The sequence below is a fragment of the Mycteria americana genome, chromosome 1, assembly GCF_035582795.1.
Source record: "Mycteria americana isolate JAX WOST 10 ecotype Jacksonville Zoo and Gardens chromosome 1, USCA_MyAme_1.0, whole genome shotgun sequence".
Classification (NCBI taxonomy): domain Eukaryota; kingdom Metazoa; phylum Chordata; class Aves; order Ciconiiformes; family Ciconiidae; genus Mycteria; species Mycteria americana.
In genome coordinates, this window is record NC_134365.1 from 145,404,061 (window position 1) to 145,426,661 (window position 22,601).

Consider the following 22,601-nt stretch of genomic DNA (forward strand, 5'->3'; position numbering starts at 1 on the left):
CGTTCTTCTCTATTTCTCCAGGCCACCATCCACACATCTCTTTGGAAAAAAAAGGCACAGCACTACAAATATATATAAATATATATATATATATCCCCTATAGAAAGGATCCAGAGGGTCAGAACATATATTCCTACAGTCAATATAATGCATTTAATCCTTTATTCTTGCCACTGCTATTGCATGCTTGCTTAGTGCCATCCACAGCATATTATTTCCCAGCCTTCTTTCCACTGAACCACAAAATGAGCAGGGGCACAGCTCCAATTCACAAGAATTTACAAGATTCAAGAGTGAAGAAGAGCGTTCAAACATTTCAAACTCTTCATCTCAATAATGGTAGCAGAAAACGTCAAAACCTAGCTTATTAAACTCATTACAATAATATGCACCCTGAAGTGCTGTCAGTCTCCTTTCCCAGCAAAGACTGGTTGTTTCTCCACTCTTCATGACAAACTTTCATACGTGTCTAAAGCACTTGCTTTTACAACTGTACTCACTCAGCTCTTAGTATGGGTGGGCGCAACTAAACTAGAAGTTCAATTACTTAGCCTGAAAGGAGAGGCTTAGAACCAGGGATTCAGCTGGTTCCAGAGAAGAAACAATCGGACAAAAGAGATAAAGGTACAGAACTAGAATAAAGGTAGTTGCAAATGCAAGAATAAAAAGTCAGCAAGAATATGCTGCACTCCCTACAGGTTTAAGGAGTACCCAGAGTAACCAAGCTTATGAGCATTTTCTGAGTCTAAGCAAAGATAACTGCAAATAAAGCAGATATTATATTTTGTATAAAGCACAATATAGCAGGTATTTCTAGCTGCTATGGGCACAAGCAGATTCAGGAACGTTTCAGAAGTGTCTACAATATTTTCCTTCCACGTCCGTAACTCAAATACCAGTATCTCAAGAGAAAAATCTTCAGCAGACTGTCCCCAGTAACCTGCATACTTTGTGTCAGATGGGGGAAAAACAGCAGGTAAAACAAAAGAGTGAACATAAGCTTTTGAAAAGATGATGAGCTAGAGGGTATTTAAGAGAGCCAAGTAACTACACAAATAGGCGTCCTCTGCAAAGACCCATCACCGCCCTCAGATACTTACTGCTATGGTATTACATTAGTCATATTTACATTCCACTGCAGAAGCTGACCCGAGCTTTCGAAAGTTCCTCCGTCACGTGTATGGCGACACACCAGGAAAGAAGACTTGTGATGAATCACCACAAACATAACTTTCTAACTTGAGCAGCAGTTTTTCTAAAAATGCTGGTGCTCTCCTCCTTCCCTCCCTCCCCAGCGCCCTGCACACCATGGGTTGCCACAGAGCCTGCATGCTGCAGCTGGTCTTCCAGTTGTAGGCCTACAGAGCAGGCGACAGCAGTCAGCTTGTCCCTGTCCCACCGCTGGACATTACCTGCCACTCTGTCAGTGGCCAACTAACTTACAATCATAGAATCATAGAATATCTTGAGTTGGAAGGGACCCATACGGATCATCAAGTCTAATTCCTTGCTCCTCGCAGGACTATCTAAAACTAAACCATATGACTAAGAGCATTGCCCAGGTGCTCCTTGAACTTTGACAGGCTTGGTGAGCCTGGGGAGCCTGTTCCAGTGACTGACCACCCTCTCAGTGAAAAACCTTTTCCTAATGTCCAGTCTGAACTTCCCCTGACGCAGCTTCATTCCATTTCCTTGTGTCCTATCGCTGCTCACCAGAGAGAGGAGATCAGCACCTCCCCATCCGCTGCCCCCCTTAAGAAAGTTGTAGACGGCGATGAGGTCACCTCTCAGCCTTCTCTTCTCCAAGCTGAACAAACCAAGTGACCTCAGCCGCTCCTGATAAGTCTTGCCCTCGAGGCCTTTCACCATCTTGGTCGCCTTCCTCTGGACACACTCTAATAGTTTCATAGAATCGTAGAATCACTTAGGTTGGAAAAGACCCTTAAGATCATCGAGTCCAACCATTCGAGGTCCTTATACTGCGGTGCCCAAAACTGCACACAATATTCGAGGCAGGGCTATGCTGGTGCAGTGTAGGGGGGGACAATCACCTGCCTCAACCGGCTAGCTATGCTGTCCTTGATGCACTCCAGGACACGGTTGGCCCTTCTGGCTGCAAGGGCACACTGTTGACTCACGTTCAACTTGCCATCAAACCAAACCCCCAGGTCTCTTTCTGCAGGGCTGCTCTCCAGCCTTTTGTCCCCCAGTTTGTACGTATAACCAGGATTATCCCATCCCAGGTGCAGAATCTGGCACTTGCTCTTGTTAAATTTCATATGGTTGGTCATTGCCCAACTTGGGTCTGTCCTGCAGCCTAGCTGCTCATTTTCACGAAATCTGCAAAAATCTTGAGCTCAAGGAGGCCTCTCATCTCGTAGGGTTTAAACGAGGTTTGGCAGCCCTCTTGGGGGATGAGGATGCTGGTAGCCACAAGAGCATAAATTCTTGGGCAACCAGGCAAAAAGCAGCTTCTCCAACTTCCAGAAGGGAAACTGGATTTTATACTCCCATGTCTTGTACATGTCTTGTACATGAAATATTCAACACCTAATCATAACAGAAGCTACAGAAAATACAGGAAGGCCAACACATTGAAACTTGTTCATGAAACACTTTAAATAACAGAGCAAAGCCATCACATCCCTTACAATTGCTTTTTAAGCTTACCAGCACTCGACTCCAATCCAGGTTTTGCCCCACCACCATTAGCTACCTACAATAAAAGACCTCTACTGCTCAGCTCACATTCTGACAGTTATTTTCCAACACGTCCAAGAGGAGCAATTTAACCACAAAAAGCCTAGGAGAAAGGTGACTTGGTTCTCCATACCTTGCTGTAAGAACTGCCTTTCTAAAGTTTTAAATGGAGAACCTGGAACATGGAAACCACTCGCTGCAGGTGGAGAACATACTTAAAACTGTACTCCTCCTCTCAGCTAGGGCAGAGGTTTGCAGGCAAGATCCCTCTGCGTCAGGCAACGCAGATGGGATGTTTACTCCTGCTGCCAAGCAGCAGTTTATAATTAGCCCTGCCTGGAGTCTCATGAAATTAAATCCCACACAGTTGGTTTCAAGTCCCATTCCTCCTATAAGCACCCACCTATCGATGCTGCTTTTCAAGTTTAGTTTCTCTGCAGAGCAAAAGAAAACAAAAAGCTTTGCATAAAGTTCTCTTCAGAAGAATGAAGCCCCTTCCTACCTAAAATAAATATGGCCCAAACACAAATAACAACTGTAAATCAGCCAAAAAACAAAGATAATTTTTTACATCTGGGGAGTGTCTGCTTTCCGCACATCTGGAGCATTCACCAATGTATCTGACAGGAATAAAGTCAGCTAAGTCTCTGCTGCAACCAATAAAAAGATTTATTTCCTCTTCAAAAAGATGCATAAGACTACCCTAATAACTATCTTTTTTTTTCTTTTTCTTTTTTTTTTTTCAGTGATCCAAAAGCTAGTTCCTTGAAAAGTTACTCTATTTGCACCAATCTTGAAAATAGAGTACAGAAAAAGTTAGACAATTATGTGGCCTAATCTTTACCTGATCTGACTGCTAGAAAACAGTTTTGAGACTAATCTGTGATTTATTTTAATATTTGAATTACTAAGTATCCTTCCAACCAAAAATGGCAATTTAATATTTTAAATAAACAAGGAAAAAAGTCGACAAGGTGACATTTTGATTCAAAACTATTCACTTAAATAACTAGTCGTGAGGGTTTTTTAACAGAACACGGTAAAACAAGCCATTTACTGGAGAAGAAAACCCCTTATTTTGAAGCATAGTTTGGGGAATTCTGCTTGTCTAAAAGTTTCCCATGCACTGGGCAAGTTTTGTTGCCCCTTTGAGTGGTAGAAAGTAAGAAAACATAATGGGGCTCTAAACATTAGCTATAAGCAGAGTTTTCCAGGGAGGGTTTGATGTAGGAACAAGAGGACAGAATGAATAGCTCTAAATCAGCAGAAAGCATACCGAAGAACTGAGTCAACCACGAAGCTAGAGAATTAACACAATGACAACAGTCCAGCCAAATGCTGAGGTGCTTATCCAGAAATGAGAGGGGGTAAAAGAGAACTACGCAATAGTTACAAAAGGTCTAAGAACTCCTGTGAGTTCCTTCAATCAAGCAGTGAAGACAAAAGCAAATATTTGGCATCTTAATCACAACCTGCCCAGTGACAAGTTGTATACCACAGTCTGGTTATTTTCTTACAGTTTGTAATTCTACATGTCCACAACCAACGTGATTACTTTCCCTCCAAGCAATGGTTTGGACGCTTGGTGATTTTCTTCTGGTTACAACCCTCGCTGGCAAACCAACATCAAACATCAAATGGCAGAGCCACAGGTCCCAGATCTCCTCCTTAAGCTTCAAAGAGCTTTCAAAGGACTGTCCCTAACAGCAGCTTAGAAAGAGCTAAAGGATTTTCTGTCCTTCGGGGAAAGTTGTTTCTTGCAGAGAGTACCTCGCCCACATATTCAAAATATTCAAAACCCGTCTGAACACGGTCCTGGGCAACCTGCAGTGACTGACCCTGTTGGAGCAGGGAGTAGGACTGGAAGGTCTCCAGAGGTGTCCTCCAGCCTCAGCACCCTGTGGTTGTGTGACTTGGGCCAGTTCTAGTCCCTGGACTAAATTCCTTGTGCTACAAAACTCATATAACTGCAGATAAAATAAATCACTCTGACCCTTTGCAATTCTTTTTACAGATGCGAACTGAAATACATTGCTCTGTCTCATGAAGTTTGTAAGCAGAAACCTAATTTACATTAACAAAGACTCTTAGAAGAATATTGGGGTGACAGAAGCATGGCACTTGCATCAAGAAATGACAAGTTTAGGGCCACTTGGATAGGAAGCGGGAAGAGAGGAAAAGGGTTTTGCAAAAAGGGTGGGGTTTTTTCCTGAATCAAAAAGGATGGGAAAATTTTTAAAAAATAGGTGCTTTAATAAAGGTGCTGAATCCAGATGGCAACAAATAAAAAGATATTGGAGACATTTATTTGATTTTCGCTCATTTCTTCTTACCTGTAACTTCAGGAGGGCCTGACCACGCTTCAAGACTGCAAATGCCATATACTATGGTTATTGCTATTTCACCTTCCCAAGCATAAATGCATTACCAAAATTAGTGAGTGTTTTCTAAAAAGAAAATGCTAAGCTTCCTCTCATGTAAATTCAGGCACTAAGGCAAAATACGACCAGCAGACAGAAGCATAGTCTTGTCTGCATTCAAGTGCAGCATACCCTTGAAGAAGGCTGCAGGTGTTTGATTAAATATTGCCTAGCTTTACGTTATTTAAAGCCTACATGTTGGTACTTGTACCTGCAAGTGCTAGGCACACTGAAATCTTCAACCTTCTAGGTAACTGCTCTTGAGTTCTTGGTACTCTTCCTCGTAGTAGCCCTAAACCACAGAGGTGTCACACTCTGTGCCTTCAGCGTGAAGTTACTTTATGGCAGCAATGCTGGTCCCCAGCTGTGCAGTGTCACTCCACACCTGGGGCCACCGCTGCCACTGCCTTCTCTTGCTTCAAACACAGCACCTACGGAAGCCAGCCCTGTCCTCCTGCCCCTGGGACAGGCAAAGGAGCACACCCTGCCCCTCTTCCCAAGTCTCAGGTGCCAGCACAATCACCGTTCCCACGGAGGCTCATGGAGCAGGCACAGTAGGCTGAGACACCTTTGCTCTCCACCATTGCCTCTTCAGAAACCTGTGCCAGGGCTGTACCAGGAGCTCTGAAGCAGTATTAGGAAATCCTGCTCTCAAATCTCACCAAGATCAAGCAGGCAGTGTATACCTACTTCACATTCAGCCACTTTTGAAACTCTGTCTTGGCATAAGAAATGTCAGTAGTTATTTTTTTTATAAGCCTAAGAAACCAAAATCCTCTAAGTACGTTGCTCACAGTCTACAGCTTCAAAGTTTAAGCTACTCCAGAGGCAGGTTTAAGGCTTCACAAAGCTGACAAGCCTTGCAGCTACTACTCACATAGCCTAAACTTCCATAACAAGGTGCATTCTTGCCACAAGGCTCACATTTACTCTTGTTATGAAAGTTCCCTTCCGTAACTATTATATCAGTCAGTCTTCGTAGTATGAAAGTGTATTAACTTTGTTAATATATATTAGTTCACATTATACATTGCAATGTAGTGAGGTAGTGGAATTTTACTAGAGACTTTGGTATTGTTCATGTTTAAGTAAAAGAAACCAAAGGACAGCTCGGCCCTGTAAATAAGGACTTTATTTCTTGGAGGCTTTGAGCTGTCCATGAAGGATAGAAGATACCTGTGGACAACCAAGATAATGCCACCATCCTAGCCCCTCTAGCACCTCCCAGTGTCAGCTGGAATCATAGATAAGTAACTACAGCAAGACTGACTCCAGGGATGTCTGGATCAATAGATAAGCGCAAGAATGCTGCAGAAATATAGTTGCTTTGCAGAGTTTTACTATGATTAGTGTCGTGGTTTAGCTTCAGACGGCAACTAAGCACCACACAGCCACTCAGTCACCCTCCCCGCCCTGGTGGAATGGGGGAGAGAATCAGAAGAGCAAAAGTAAGAAAACTCATGGGTTGAGATAAAGACAGTTTAATAATTGGGGAGGGAAAAAAAAATCTATACAATAATAATAATAATAATGAAAAGGAAAACAACAAGAGAGTGAGAGAGGAACAAAACCCAGGAAAAAAAAAAGTGATACAACCGCTCACCACCTGCCAACCGATGCCCAGCCAGTCCCTGAGCAGTGATTGCTGCCCCCCGGCCAACTCCCCCCAGTTTATATACCAAGCATGATGCCATATGCTATGGAATAGCCCTTTGGCCAGTTTGGATCAACTGTCCTGGCTGTGCCCCCTCCCAGCTTCTTGTGCACCTGGCAGAGCATGGGAAGCTGAAAAGTCCTTGACTAGTGCAAACATTACTTAGCAATAACCAAAATATCAGTGTGTTATCAAAATTATTCTCATCCTAAATCCAAAACACAGCACTATACATACCAGCTACTAAGAAAAAAATTAACTCTATCCCAGCTGAAACCAAGGCAATTAGTAGTGTGGGTGTTAGTGATTAGTCAAATCACGTTGTACCAGAACATTTGAAGGGTATAAGAACCCTGTGGAAAACCGCATTTGGGGTGCCCCAATTTGGCTGGGACACCTCACATGCATAATATTTACCCTTTTAATTCTATATTTTGGTCCTAGCCTCTCACTAGCAGACATCTAGCAATAGCTTCAGCAGTTCCTAGTAAGAACCTTTCCGCCATTGACTGACATCTGGGAAACCTCTTGCTCTGTAGCATGTACTTCAAAAGAATGGGCATATCACAAGCAGTCAAAACTATACTTTGACAACTGTGGAGCAATATACTACACACTGATGGTACTAAGATGGACACCAGAGGAGATGGTGGGGCTGGGAAGGGGCATGCATTCAAGGCCCCTTGAACACTCAGTCTTCTCACATTCATGAACATTAAGCCTCACTGGGATAACAACCCAAATCGCAGCCAGCACCAAAAATTAACAGTTAAATACACTGGAAAGACTACAATGGTGGTTAATCAAAAGATAAGTCTCAAATTTAAGAAACCTGTTTTATCCAAGCAGGTTGCGAACTCTTCAGTGGCATATAATTTAATCAACTCATTGGTTCTCTTGAAAATAACTACAACTGGCATCAAGTAACCTAATGCTATTTTATCACCAGAAGTTTATCTATACTCCTATTCAGATAATAACATTCTAAACTCTGTTTGTACTGAAAACCTCTATATGCATCTGCACGGTTCAGTACCCTGCCCAGCCTTGTGCAGAGAAAGGGAGAAGTGTTTTCAGGGTAATCGTATGATCTCTTGAGCCACGACTTCAAGAGTTGCACGCTTTTTCTGCCTATCCCAATATTCAGTAAAACACTTTACACAGCAATAAAGTGTGCAAGATGATAGACTGGAGGCTTCCCTCCCCACCAAATGGTCAGGACTCATCAGCATTTTGGTTTTTCTCCATCCTTATTAGCTCATACTCTGCACCTCTGGTAGCCTCTTGGATCGGGGCAGGGAGGGATGGAAGGAAGAGCGGTCCCAGAGAGGGCTCAGAGGAAAAGGGAAGTGCAGCAGCGAGGCTCAGCTGCAGAAAAGTTAGGGAGGTCTGCACGAGATGAAAGGTGGTATAATTTTAGTACAAGGAAGAAGGAAGTATTAAGAAACCAAGATTTGTGATCTGGCAGCCAGTGAAGTAAAAGCTCCAAAAACTCAACAGTTAGAGTGGTAAATAATGCTCACTCTGATCAAGGAAAAAGAATTTAAATTGTAATTTATGATGAACAAGTAAATGGAACTTGGTCTTCCATTTAGAAATTTCTTCTTTAAAAATAAAATTTAGTTGAATTATACACTTGCAATGTGCACAGAACTAAGTCAAGAATACTCCTATTTTTACAGCAGTACACCAAAATGATGGCTCATAGTAAGCAAGACTGTTTTATGTCTGCTGATACTTGTAAGATGACAATTAATTTCACAGCCTGTTTCTTTTACCTTCCTCACCAGAAGTCTTACCAGTTCAATAGGGTTTGTATACTAATAGCAAAATCCAAACAAAATCTGTAATCTAGTCAGAAACATTAACTGAATAGTAAAATTGACTTTGCTTTTCTAGACTCTTTTTCATCGTGGCTTGTTCATCTATGGCTAAGAAGATTTTTTCAGTCTTTTCAATCCGCATACTTAAAAATAGCTACTACAGCTTTTGCTAAAAGAAAGAAGAGGAAGACTTCGGGTTTTACAATGAGGGTTTCCGGTGGGGAAGGCGGGGGTAGAGGAAACCAGACCCAGTACAGTGGTTTGCAATGATTCAACTCATATTTTAATCCTTGCTCTGAGACTGAATCAATTCTGGCACTAGTCAACTCATTTTATAACAAAACCTATCGTTCTGCTCAAACTTAAAACGTTGACGTGTTTCAGTAGCACCAGTGACACTTTTCTTCCTGCAAGTGTTTACTATTAAGGGGTTAATTAAGATAGAGTTGCATTAACTGACAATTCAGTGAGCCAGGATTTCACAGCTTGTGCTCCATTGCACCACACCGGCATTGGTTTGGAAACATGCAGACTGCCTTCAGCCACAGGACGTGTGATGTGATAGCAGCCTGCTTCTCTGGGCGATGGGGAACACTGGAGGAGAAGGCTCATTTCTCCTACTCCAACTAACTTTGTATCATGTATGCAAAATTACTACCTAAAAAAATATTTCTGAAGGACAGCCATGCACACAGAGATACTGCATACACCCAGGTGAATGTGACTAGTTTTAGTTGCCCAAACCAGACAGATAAAAAAATAAATAGATTAGTTAGAATCCAACTAAGTGGCAGCCACAGATATATGGCAAGCCAGAAATGTGGCATAGGTTTTGTCAGATGAGGGTTTATTTTTTGTTTCTCATCAAAGAAAAGATTTTTTTTTTTTTACTTCCCATCCTTCATTATTGTTACTTGAGGACCAAGATAAATCTTCCCTTTTGTACCAAGGCTATGTTCTTAGTTGTTCCAACGTGTTCACGTGCTCAGCAAAACATCTGGAACGCGTTCACAGTGAAACCTTAAGCATTCCTAGTTCAAGTGCATCTTGTGAAAATACTTCTATTCTGCTACATTTAGACAAAAACTTTTATCAGGAATTCTCCATGTCCACCCTAAGAAATAGTTTCATAATCTCCACTCTGATTCTGTATCACCTTCTAACGCAAACTGGATTTTATATGCTAGTGTTATCACTTGCAGGCAGCCACTACCCATGCCAGACCTTAGTCTGCACTATAAATTTACTCATTTTGTAGAACACCACAGGAAAGCAACAGGAATAGATGCAAAAATTGTCCTCAGGACAGGTAAGAATTGCAAGCTGAAGGAAGCCATGCCTGGGTATAGGACTGGCTGTGGAGACAGTGACAAAGACGCAATGGCAACACCCAAGGGAAAGAAGCAGTGCGCAGGGAAGAGGAAGAAGGAGAGAATCAGAGAGGTCTGGATGCAGAAAAGTTGTCAACTCGCTACAGCCACAAGCTTCAGAATCACAGCTCTTGCCTGAAGTTTTTGGGGGAGAAAGGTCCACATCTCTGCTTAGTTAGCACAGTAAAGAGCTGGCCTTTACAGAAGGCCAAAATAGCAAAAAAGGAAAGCTGGAAGTTTTTGTGAAAAGGGGCAGGGGGAGGGATGTCATAAATCAGATTGCAAACTTGCTGGCTAAGACAAGCAGGGACAGCTCTGATCTGAAGAAGTGATGTCCGTGTAACCATTTGCAATGTTTGGGGAGGGAGAGGGCAGGGAACAGTTAGTGAAGTAACTACTGAATTTCGGATTTAATCGCAAGATGCCTGGCATCTAGTACTGAGAAATCTAGTACTGGCATCTAGTACTGAGAAACACAGAGGCAGGCAGAGATTTCTGGCATCAAAGAGGGCAAATACAGAGAGGCATGGATAGGTGGAGGCGAGGGAGGAAACAGAAGAGTGGAAGATAAAGACAGAAATATAGAAAAAGATAGCCTTATCCAAAAGCTTTCCACATAGGCTTCCCCAAACCGTTCCCCCAAGCCTTATCCCGAAACTTCTTGTTTCTAAATTTAACAAGGACTTGTGTGCCTCCAGAGATGTCTGTTTTGTCCAACAATAGTATCAGCTCTAATAAAAACTGTATCCTACCCAACACATTTGCCTCACTTATTTTTAATTCACCACATCATGCTACTACTACTATCACCGCTAGCCCCTTCCCTCTTCACACAGGTTCAATATTTTCCTCCAAATCATAGGGAAGAAACAAGTGGTGGTAAAGTATAAGTCTAAACACTATAACTCCATTTTTTTTCCAGACAGAAAAGGTTTATAGTGTAGTATTTTTGTGTCAGTAATAAAACCAGTAATACTGCCAATATTGCAAAGTATAACCAGACTTGCAGAATTGGCTGTCCTGGAAATATCAGTTTAACAAATGTTTAACTTTATTTTTCCTTCAAAATACTGGGCGACTTAACAAAGAGAAAAGATATAAGCAATATTTTCTGTGGTTAAGCAAAACAAGTACACAAAGATAGTTTTATAAATAAAATCTGAATAGATTTTTACCAATGAAAGTTTTAGCAATTAAATCGATGGGCATTTAATCAAAAATAATTTCTGCTTCATGGAAAGATTAACTTGTATGCCGAGTCATAACATTTACCTGATGAAAGAACAACTGCTATCCTAAAAACAAAGTTTGATTTTACCTAGATTAAAACACTTTGGCTTAAACTGAAATCAGCTTTGCGGATACTTTACACACACCAAGAAATGAATACAATTTCTTGTGCAAAATTTTGAAGATATGACATCCAATGGGAGTTTTACAGGACGCAACCTATGAGGAAAGTAGAGCAGAATAAACATCTGTAGTTAATTAACAGTTGCCTCAGTCAATGGGTTTTTCTTTTACAAGTACAGTTAAAGACGCCATTTCTTAGATGTTTATAGTATGTGGACTCTTCGCAGGTGACTGAAATCTGTATAAAGGAAACCAACTGCATTTGTTATACGGCCAATGATGTTCTGTGATGAGACCTGACTTAAAAAGTAAATGTTTTCTTTTAAAATTATCCTTTTCCCAAACCATGTTAGAATGATTCCTGCATTTGATGTGTTAATTATGTATTTTAAAGGAACTGTTCTATATTTAGAAAAACTATTGTAAACAGGCATTACACCATGAAGAACTAAGTTCTTGGACTGTCACAGGAATTTGCCTTATGACTTTTTGGAATTCTTTGTAGAAAATCTTCTGGATCCTATTCCTCTGAGCTCCCCAGTCACATCAAATGCAGAGACTAAACCAATTGAAAAGGAGTTTGTGATGAGTATAACTGCAGTAATTTTTATTTTCAACATGTGAAAAAATGTTCTTTCCTGCAGCAAGCAGGGAAATCTTTCCCAGACTAGAATTTGCATGCATATAGAGAAAGCAAGAGGTTTTTTTTTTAATGAAAAAGCAAACTAAAACTAGTTTTTATACCAAGCAACCTTCCATACACAAGCTTTTGCACTATTGATCCCAAGTCTTCAGAAAAGCTGACTCAGCACTGTTGCTGCCACTATGTTCTTCTGCAAGGTGGCACAGAGACCTCCTGCGACAGCCACTAAGATACAGTCAGACAGGCAAAGGGCAAGACACACAAGATGGAACACTGCTTCTCTGTATTGGGAATAACTTGCAGGGCCTGGGTAGCAGGGGCTGATAACATGGTGGGACCCCTGTTCACCAAGGAATGACCTGCTATGTACCATGCTGGAGGGAGCATGCCATAGGATTCACAGCAAGGCCAGGGATAATGCCAAGATTCCGGCAGTATGGTAAATCTTGGGGGAAAAAAGCCCGGCAAGAATGGGAATTCTGCATGCCCCTATCCTAGATCCTAGGACTTACGGATGCTCCTGAACAGAAAAGGAGAGGGTTTGACCCAGTCGAACAGAAGGCCCTTCAGAGATGCAGCAGGAGTTGTGAGCTGAAGAGTTGTGAGCACAGGGCAGAGTCAGAGCTTGGTTCAACCATTGCCTTTTCCTGCCCCGACCTCCAGACCGCATACTCTTCTGACAACCCACCTGAATTCACTGCACTGCACTTTATTACCAGATTTACAACCAAATTTATTGGGCTGTCTGGGTAAGGTGGCCAGGCACCACCTGGCCTCATCTACATGGTGCCATAATGGATAGTGGTGCTCAATGCACCTTATTGCCCTTGTGCAGCAGTGATGAATGAGTAGTTATTCACAGAGTAAGTGGAGAAGACACACGTGTGTCTCTAGTGGAAGGGAGCCTCAGTTTGAATAGACAAGATTGGTAGCCCCTACCTGTTGCCACAGCCCCTACTGCCCCTGCCCTCCTTGGGCTTGACTTTCTTGACCACTGTAGATGGACAGATGAAACAGGAAGGCATTGGGCTTTTGGTATAGGCAGTGTGCTTTGTACAGGAGGGAACCAGCTACAGGACTCTTACTGACCCCAGCAACGTTGCATGCGCTCAGATACACGCAGTTGTTCTTCCCTTAGCAACCCAAATAATTTGCTGAAAGAGGTATTGAACTGATTAAGGGGACGCTAGTGAGATTTAAAAAGTAATTAGTAACTGATTCCCTGGAAAAACAAGGGGAGGGAGGCTCTCAAACACATTTACCTTACAATTGGCCTGTTCGGCCTGTTGAGAAGCATACTGGAGACATCAGAGCTTTGAATGACGTAGCTGCTGCATTAGCGCTTGTAGTTCCAGGCGTGCTGCAGCTCTTGCATGAGCCAGAAGCCAAAAGATATACCTGGTATGTCACAACTGATGTTGCAAACGCTTTCTTTTCAATCCCTCTGGCTGAAGAAGCAAGACCTCAATTGCCTTCACCTGCAATGGTGTGCAGTATGTCTGGAACTGGCTGTTGCAAGGGGTGGAAACACAGCCCTACCATCTGCCATGGCATCAACCACAAAACCTTAAAGCAACATACCTCTAGAGAATTTTTCCACTGCTTTGATGATGTATTGATTAGAGGAAAAAGTCTGAAAGAAGTACTGAGTAATGGGCAATAGGTAACCTTTATCTTTCCCAACTTGAACTGATTAGTCCGTGGCCAGCAGATCAACAATATGAGAAAGACTGAACTTCTCTGGCCATAAAATGCCCCAGCATGAGTTATATGCTGAAAATAACCAATGGATTTTGTTTACTGATGGATCCTGTAAAATCACAGCAGGAAACAGGGCTCTAAGGGGAGGCTGGCACCTGCAAAGGGAGAAGAGGCTGCCATCAGTTTGCAGAAGTAATGGCCTTTGGAGTCGCCTTGGAACATGCGCAGGAGCATCGGTAGCCCTGAGTATACATATACACAGACTCTTGCGTGATCACTAATGTGGTGCAGAAACGGCTCAAAGACTGGAATCATGTGATAACCAGCAGCAGTGAGGAAAACCACTTTCAGCAGCAGAAGAATGGAAAGTAATACAACAGCTACGCGGAGAAACATCTACTTAAACACACAGTGTTAATGTGCATATCTGAAATTCAAAGGCAATTTGAGAAACATAACAACCAGGCTGACCAGTTAGCTCAACTTGCCAGCATAGATTTAGGGTGTGAGCACAAAGGAAAGCTATTTTTAGCCAGGCAGGTCCACAAAACTGCTGCTCATGTACTGGGGCAGAGAACACAGCTTAGACTTCTCTCAGGAAGTCATAGTGCAAGCAACCAGGCAGCGTGAGATCTGTGTAATAATAAAACACACATGGAAAGTACGGATGATGAACCAGTATGTGTGACGGGAGAAAGGGAAATTTGGAGAAGCCTGGCAAGTACATCAGTCCCCTTCTCTCCAGCAACACCAGCAGGTGCTGTGTCCTCACAGTGGCAAAGCTAGCAATGGGTTGCTAGAAGCTTTTCTACTTGGAAAGAAAACGTAGGCAGCACCCTAGATGGAACAAATAAACTTATTTGTTGGCATGATGGAATGCAGCCTTGGCTAGACTCAGACAGCAGTAATCATTTCAAAACCACAGCTGTCCAAGAATGAGGGGAAGATTGTGGAGCAGAGTGGGTGTATCATATTCCCTCTAATCCCCAGGCATCTGGAAAGGTAGAATGGTACAATGGCTTACTTGAAACTGCAGTCCAGGGAAAGGGAATCTCACCTCTACAAAGCTGGGGGGGGGAGCTAGTTAACATAAAAGTAGGAACCCGTCATAGCAGCCCTGCAGAAAACCATATACCCCAAGTTCAGCTGGGTGACAAAGTACCAGCCAGCCCTGACCCCACAATTGAGACACAAGTTCATGTCTGTTCTCCTGCGGCAACTGAAATCCCTAAGGAAGGAGTCTTGGAAATCACTTGAGGACCAGGAATTACCTACTAGGTGGCCTTTGGAAAAGTGATAATGAAATTAAATATGTGCTGTTACATATGATAAATAACCTTACTTTACTTCATAAACTATGCCGTGTGTTTTGGAGATACAAGACATACGTCTCTGCAGACAAGATGTATGTCCAAACAGTTCCTAGGTACATGTTGCTCAAGAATGTACAGGGCATGAACTGGGCAGGGTTTCAGCAGCAGAGGGCTGCAGCGTGCCCTGTCTGGGAAGAGGCTATGAACTGCCCCAGGCCACTTACAGTCATGTCACATTGGCACTGACACCAACGGTGCGCACCAAACCTTCAACTGGTCAGAGGAGCACAGAGTATTTCTGCTTGAACACACGTAGGAAAAAACATCAGCCAGCAGGGACAGGAGACACATGAAGAGACGGTCCAAGAGACTCGCAGAGGGAGAGACTGCAGAGGGGACATGTGGCTGGAGACGTGCTCTGGGCAGGAGAGGTTCCATGCCAACAGGGTATGCCCCTGAGGGACTGCAGCTATGAGCCATCCACATCAGGGCAAGGACACCCCTAAGGGACCGTAAGCGACCCTCACTGGGGCAGGGACACTGAGAAGCAAAGAAGAGCAGAGGAAAACCAGCAGAAAGCAAGGAGGAGCAGCAGAAAGAAACCATTAGGAATATGACCTTCCTGCTCTGCCCGTCACCTCACCAAAGGAGCAGGGGATGGGCTGAGCGTAATCTGCAGCGAAAACCAGGGAAGCCGAGATGGGGTGGGTCAGGGTGTTTGGCTTAAGTTGAAAGTGGGGAAGGACCTTAGGGGTTTGATTTTCTTTCTCTCAATTCCCAAATCCATGATTAGAAGTTTGTGTTAACTGACAGCAAGCTAATTTAAGTAAGAGTTCCCCAAGTTGAGACTGTTTTGCTCATAACATTCTCTCAAAACACTTTTACTAGACTCCAAAGAGTAGGTTCCCAAGCAGTTTGGCTAAAAGAAAGAGGCTTGCCCCTGGCAAGATGATCTTAACTGATGAAGATTACTATTATTACTGCATTTCACTAACACAACTGTCACCTGATGAAATACAAGTTGATTGCAGTGAGAGATTCAAGACAGCAAGAGTTAAAGCAGAGTCCTTTCTCAAGTGCAGGCAACCCCATCACATGCACCAGAGCAACATCAGGAAAATATTGAAATTGGTCTTGGCTGGATGGTAGTAGGCTGAGTCACACTTAACTCTTGCCAAGTTAAATCACTGTAACTATGGAAAGCTTAAGGACTGTTGCAGTGACGTCATTTTGATGTAGCAGTGCAGTGGCCATTTTATATAAATAACAACACATAAAAAACCCCTCTTACCCATTTCAAATTAGAGGAGACAGAAAGTTGGAGAAACATGTGCTGCACTTTTCAAGTTCATGCTGCCATGTATACACACTAGCACTGCTACTAAAATTGTTCATCTGAAAAAAAGTTGTGTGGTTGTTTGTTTGTTTTGGTTTTTTAATCAGATTTAAAAGGCAAACAACTCCAGAGCCCAGAAAGCAGAGATCAGCCTCCAGGAGTCCCTGCGCCACCTCCCTGCCCCAGCTGAAAGCTCTATCTTTTACATTACTGGCAGGCTCATTTCACTGTCTTTCATCCAACTAAGTAATTTTTCTCAACACTGACTTGCCTCAACAAGAAGTCAGGGGCACAAGTGTTTCCTTCCCTTTGCTCATAGCCCTGTAATTACATCAGTCTTATGAATAAGGGATCTCCATTTGTAATTCACCTTAGGCTATGGATCTTACAACACAGATACCTCAGCTTCCAGCGTGTATTTTGCTCACCTCCCGGTGTTCACTACCACAACTGCTTCTTGTGGTAACTGTGTTTCAAATCAATAAGCTCTACCCAATTCTTGCAAAGAATACTTAAAGCACATATTCCTGAGTCCAAACTTGAGATCCTCAGTAAGCAGACAGCTTTTTATGCCTTGGTCTTTCTACAGTACACAAGGGAAACTTTTGAGCCTTGTGTCTGTGTGCAGCAGTTTTCTGCCGCTCATCATGTATGGATTTTTTTGTTTAATTCTCCTTCTGCTGTGCTCTTCATATAAATTGTACAAAAGATCTGCTGCCTAATACTTCTTTTTGTGGCATTTTGAAAACCAGATGCCCAAGATCAGACGCTGGGCTAACCTGATGGTTTTGCAGATTGTGAGATGGCGGAGCCAGTCTCACGCCTCACAGCCAGCCAAAGCAGGAAGCTTCCTGCCCCCACCTCACTTCCACTCTTGGATGCTCAGCCCTGCCACTCCCTTGCGCTGGTTCTGACACCCATCAAACACTCCGCAGAGCAAACTCAATGCACCAGATTAGTCACTTGCTGACTTATCAAGCTGAATCATCTCAGTACAGGCCCCGATGGGCACATGATCAAACACAGGAGGAGAGAAATGGAAAGATCCCACTCCTCAGCAGGGGCAAGCTGTTAGACTGCCTATAGAAACCGATGATATAAAAACTCACATTTGACATTCTTCTGGATCCAGCCCCAATGATATCTAAATTCCAGCTTTGCCTGACTTGCAGAGCTCATACTTGGCAAATGAGACAACACTTGAATACTAGTTTTGAGGTTAAAACTGCAAGCTCTTTTTCTAAGCAAGCTCAAATAACAAAGTTCACCCTTGTTTAAGAATACATTCAAATCCTCATGATATGTTGAATATTGTTTTAACACTAACAGCTTTCATGTGCCTAAAATGGATGATCCCATAAGAAGTTCTCAGTCCTGAGGCACAGACTGGTCCGCCTGAATTGCAAAAGCAAGCAGTCCCAGTGAAACCAGTCACCTCCAAACCGTCGCACAACAGCTGAACTGCTTATAAGGTAAGATCCTTAACTTTCTATAGCAGTTCTGCAAATTCAGACTACAGATAGCCTACCAACAGTGAAATTGAAATTTTCAAAACTATGTAATTCAGGTTTTGCCTTTATTTTAATTTAAGGTTGCACCACCACAAATCTGAAATTCCCCTGAAGTGCCCCACCCTCCCCAGGCTGACATTCTCAAGAGTTCTCGAATTCTTATGCATTTTAAGGAAAAAGTGTCCAGACTAATTATAACTTGGTTCATATTATCAGCATTAACCAGGACCCAGATAAATTAACTAGCTTTTTAAGAGCAATCTGTTAAAAATGTAGCCTCATTTTCCTCAGAATTCAAAACAAAACCCCCGAAGGCAGTTTTTTGTGCACCTTCCCTCTGGCGAAGCAGAAACTGGACAGACTCTCTTCACCTCCAAACTTCTTGGCAGAAAGTTTAGAAAGACTATTTTTGAGTGACTCCAAACACTTCCACATCTTAAGAGCATCACACCAAAGATCTTGCTGTCCATGACCATAAGGACTGCTTGCAGAGGTAGACAAGCAAGTTTTCCACATAAGTAGTAAGATGATATCTAAATGTTAGCAGCCTGAATCATCTGTCAGTTTTAAAGGCGGTTACTGTAAAATTGTACTATTTTTCCAAGAGCTCAGCTTTGCTAACCTAGCAGTTAAGACCACAATAAGGCCACAGCAGAAGAACTGAATTCAAACAGGCTTGACACCAAACTGCTTTTCTGGCATCCTGCATGCAGTATCTACAGCTTCCAATCAAAGCTAGGAACAGGTATTTTTCCTTCTCTCTTACAGTGAAGAGACAGATATTTAAGTTTTGAAGTGGCACTTTTACAAAGCACCTGAAAAAAAAATGGGCATAGCACCGAGTATGCTTATTAACATAGTAAAAAAAAAAAAAAAGTTTCTTAGAAATAAGTCATATAAATGGGAAATGACAGTTCGCACTGCATATTCCAGTTTAGGAGTCTTCCTCCTGAAAAAAACTTGGTATTGGGAACTTTGCTACTTTTCTCCACCACCCAAACTGTTTCCTTATACCAAATACCAACATGCCATTACATACACACCGTTTTGATCAGGGTTCAAGAAAATCATCCCTGACACACACTTAAGCCGTGAGAAGCTTCTCAAAAAATACACTGGTGGGGTTTACCCTGCAGTTTTGCCATAATAATTTTTTTTAAAGAGGCTACCGTGTGACGTCAGGCTTTCTGGTGAGTAACTATCTGATGCCCTGGAATTGCCTTAACTCCGCTTTCTTTCCTAAAATGGAAGCCGAGCTCCAGCAGAGCTCCCCGCCGCCCCGAAACCCCCTCCAAGCCTCCTTCAAGGACCCCCCTGCACCCAAGGGCCCTCCTGAGGCGAGTACCACGTATTCACCGAAGACATTAAAAACAAGACAGGGTTTCCAGTGCGGGAGGCGGGCAGAAAGCTCCGGAATACTTTTCCAGTTAGTTAAAAGGGGGAAAAAAAACCAAACCAAAAACAACCCAAAAAAGGGCTGGAGGGAGAGAACGCCGTTTCCCTGCCCCGGACAGACAGGGGCAGACGGCGCCCGGGGACCCGCCCGGCCCTCTCCCGGGCTCCTCTCGTCCCCGCAGTCGCTCCGCCGACCCGCCCGCCTCCGTGCCGAGCGGCAGCGCTCGGCCCCCCGCCCGGGGGACGGAGGACAGGGGAGCGGTCCCTCCCCAAGCCCGGCAGGACAGCGGGGGTCCGCGGCCGGACCGCTCCCCGCCGCCCGCTCCTCCTCACCTCTGACGGGGACCAGGAGGGCGAGGAGCACCACCAAGGGAAGGAGCCTCCAGCGCCGCATGGCTGCCCGCCCCACACACGCCGCCCGCTCCCTAACGGCCTCTCCCGCCACCCTCCGCAGCTGCTCCCGCCTGGCCGGAGGGCGGCTCCGCACCGCACCGCTCCCCGGGGCTGGGTGCGCCGCGCGGAACACGCCCAGGCCGCCGCGCTGTCAGGCCGGTGCCGTCCCCCCGCTGCGGGGGGAGGAGAGGGAGAGGGAGAGAGCGAGGGCGAGGCCCGGGGCGGCCCGTTCCGCCGGGGCTGCCCCTCGCGGGTCGGAGGCGGCCCTTCCTGCCCGCCGCGGCGGCGGGACAGCGCCCGTCCTAACTGCGCTGTGGCGGCGGCGGGGGTCGCGGAGCCCGCCCGGCTGCGGGAAGCGGGCCTCTCCGCGGGCTGGCGGGGCGGCGAGGCGCCCGCCGCTCCCCTCAGGGCGCGGCGGTTGGGCGGCCGTTACACGCCATTATCGAGCCGCGTCCCCGGGGAGGGCGGGCGGTGGCGGAGCCCCGTTCCCCGGCGGGCTGGAGGCATTGCGCTGAGGCGGGGAGCCGGGTTTCCCGTGTGGGCCTGGGCGAGTCCTCCCGGCTCCGGCAAGCTGGAGAAGGAGCAGGGCTTCGGGGCGTGCGGGTTGATGGTCCTCAGCCCGACTGCTCCTGTGCAGCCTGCCTGCGAAAAAAGGGGGCACCGGACCAAGGAGCCCCAAAAGAAGGCCCCGTCTTCTGCATGGAATGAGCTCCAGGGCTTTACACTGGCCACAGGTTTTAATAGCAGAGACACATGCTCTTGCACCACTGCCCTCTTTTCACCCAGGCACTCACTCTCTTTTCCTGCTTTTCCTTGGGAAGAGTTGCCCAACACTAAGCACGCTAGGACACCTAATAATCTTGCCCATAACAAGCTTTTCCTCTGGTCGGACAGAAAATTGGTAAAATAGCTTTAAGTCTTGTATTTGCAGGCGATGCCACACCGGACCCACAACTGAGGGGTACAAATGTAAACCCGTGTGCAGTACAGCACTGAGTTTTCTTAATTAATTTTGCTGCTGTGGGAAGATGGATGTTAAAGATCCTGTTTTCTTATAAGTCATTTTCTAATGGCCGTTCCGCATCCTGTATCAGACACTTTTGGTTGCGGGCCGCTTGGTCCCCCAGGTGCTGTCGTAGCAGTCTGAAGCGCTGCTGCTGCGGGTTGGAGCGGGAACCGTGACAACGCAGTCGTGCTGAGCTCTGCTCAGGGGCACGTATGACAAAAACACCTCTCCCAAATCCTGGTTTTCCACTTGCCAAGTATGCACCAATTATTGACTGGATAATAAGTAGTTCGGTGACACACAGCATGTGATTTAGAAGGTAACCGGAGATGTGTGGCTGACTTGGATTTGCTGGTCGTAGGCCTAATCCTTCCTCAGAGAGATCTATGCCTCTTCTCTAGCATTTCCAGGACCTTGCCAGCTGGAAAAGTGGAAAGTCACAGAGTTTGTGAATCACTGTCAGCAGTTCATAAATTGATGGTAATATTTTTTCCTCCTTCACAGTGCCTAGTCAAGTAATTTTTAGCTTTAACCTGAGGCAACAAAGAGTTTAACTGTAATAATAAACTTAAGCACACTTAATCATAAAATTATGCTGCGTTTTAAATTAAGGATAAGCTTTGCCTTTAAAATATCTGAGTTTTGCAGGGTAGTACTGGAGAGTCCATTGAGGACTGTAGGCAGGAGGGCCTGAACAGCAAGATTTAGTTTTTCCTATCATAAGCATTTATGGAGTTGTGCTGTTTGTGGCTGGGATAGAGTTAATTTTCTTCATAGTAGCTAGTATGGGGCTGTGTTTTGGATTTGTGCTGGAAACAGTGTTGATAATACAGAGATGTTTTCATTATTGCTGAGCAGTGCTTACACAGAGTCAAGGCCTTTTCTGCTTCTCACCCCACCCCACCAGCGAGGAGGCTGGGGGTGCACAAGAAGTTGGGAGGGGACACAGCTGGGACAGCTGACCCCAACTGACCAAAGGGCTATTCCACACCATATGTTGTCATGCTCAGCATATACAGCTGGGGGAAGAAGAAGGAAGGGGGGGACATTCAGAGTGATGGCGTTTGTCTTCCCAAGTAACCATTACGCGTGATGGAGCCCTGCTTTCCTGGAGATGGCTGAACACCTGCCTGCCCATGGGAAGGAGTGAATGAATTCCTTGTTTTGCTTTGCTTGTGTGTGCGGCTTTTGCTTTACCTATTAAACTGTCTTTATCTCAACCCATGAGTTTTCTCACATTTACTCTTCTGATTCTCTCCCCCATCCCACCAGCAGGGAGTGAGCAAGCGGCTGTGTGGTGCTTAGTTGCCAGCTGGGGTTAAACCACGACAGGAGTCAACATTACATCGTTGTTAGCAGCTTTCTTTTTTCTGAGCTCCAAGCCTAGAAGGTAAGATTGAATATATGCACGTGCATTGTGTAATCCAGCAGTATGGATCTAGTCATTAATGCTATGTGCACAACACAGGAAATTCTTAATGTTGCTCAAAGGATGTCCTTTAACAGAGTGTTTGTTTATAGCTGTTGTTAAGCATCATCTAAGAAGTTGCTCTCTTGACAAAATGAACAGGAATTGGTACTCCTCAGAGTACTGTGCACTTCTCTATTTAATCACGTGGTACCAAACCACTTTTTTTTTCCAGGATTGCAGAACTAACAGAGAAAGCCTAGTTATCTCACTGGAATTACCATGTCAGATCAGGGCGCTGCAGCTTCCTGTTTCCAAAATTACTCTTTGTCAAAGTTACCACCTTCAGATGAGGTAAAAGCAACCTCCTGTTAGAAAAGATGTGAGATAACTGTACTTGGCACTAGTCATAGTGGTTTCCAGTTGGTTCAGTCCTTGAGGCCGGGGTACAGTTTGCTGGCAGTAGCCACTTTATGGCTAATAAATTTTCCAGATTTATGAATATCAGGTCATTTTTTTTGATCTTACTAATCTTTTGATCTGAAGATTTCACTGACATCTTGTGAAAATGAGTT

The 22,601-nt window shown here is 44.4% G+C and overlaps 1 protein-coding gene and 1 long non-coding RNA gene across 7 annotated transcripts in view; one reads left to right on the forward strand and one right to left on the reverse strand.

The window, feature by feature from the left end:
- Positions 1-19,982, reverse strand: part of LOC142419654 (CD99 antigen-like) — a 34,418-nt gene extending 14,436 nt beyond the window's left edge. The window contains exon 1 of one of the 4 annotated variants that reach the window (XM_075522866.1): positions 19,553-19,982. In XM_075522866.1, coding sequence (XP_075378981.1) covers positions 19,553-19,613 — 61 coding nt within the window. In that variant the 5' untranslated portion in view covers positions 19,614-19,982. The remainder of the gene's footprint in view (positions 1-19,552) is intronic. The other 3 variants (XM_075522871.1, XM_075522850.1, XM_075522858.1) reach the window with 3 other exon arrangements.
- LOC142419675 (uncharacterized) overlaps positions 17,418-22,601 on the forward strand; it is a 45,188-nt gene continuing 40,004 nt past the window's right edge. For all 3 annotated transcript variants that reach the window (XR_012778617.1, XR_012778616.1, XR_012778615.1), the window contains exons 1-2: positions 17,418-17,531; positions 17,643-17,785. This is a non-coding gene — a long non-coding RNA (uncharacterized LOC142419675). The remainder of the gene's footprint in view (positions 17,532-17,642; positions 17,786-22,601) is intronic.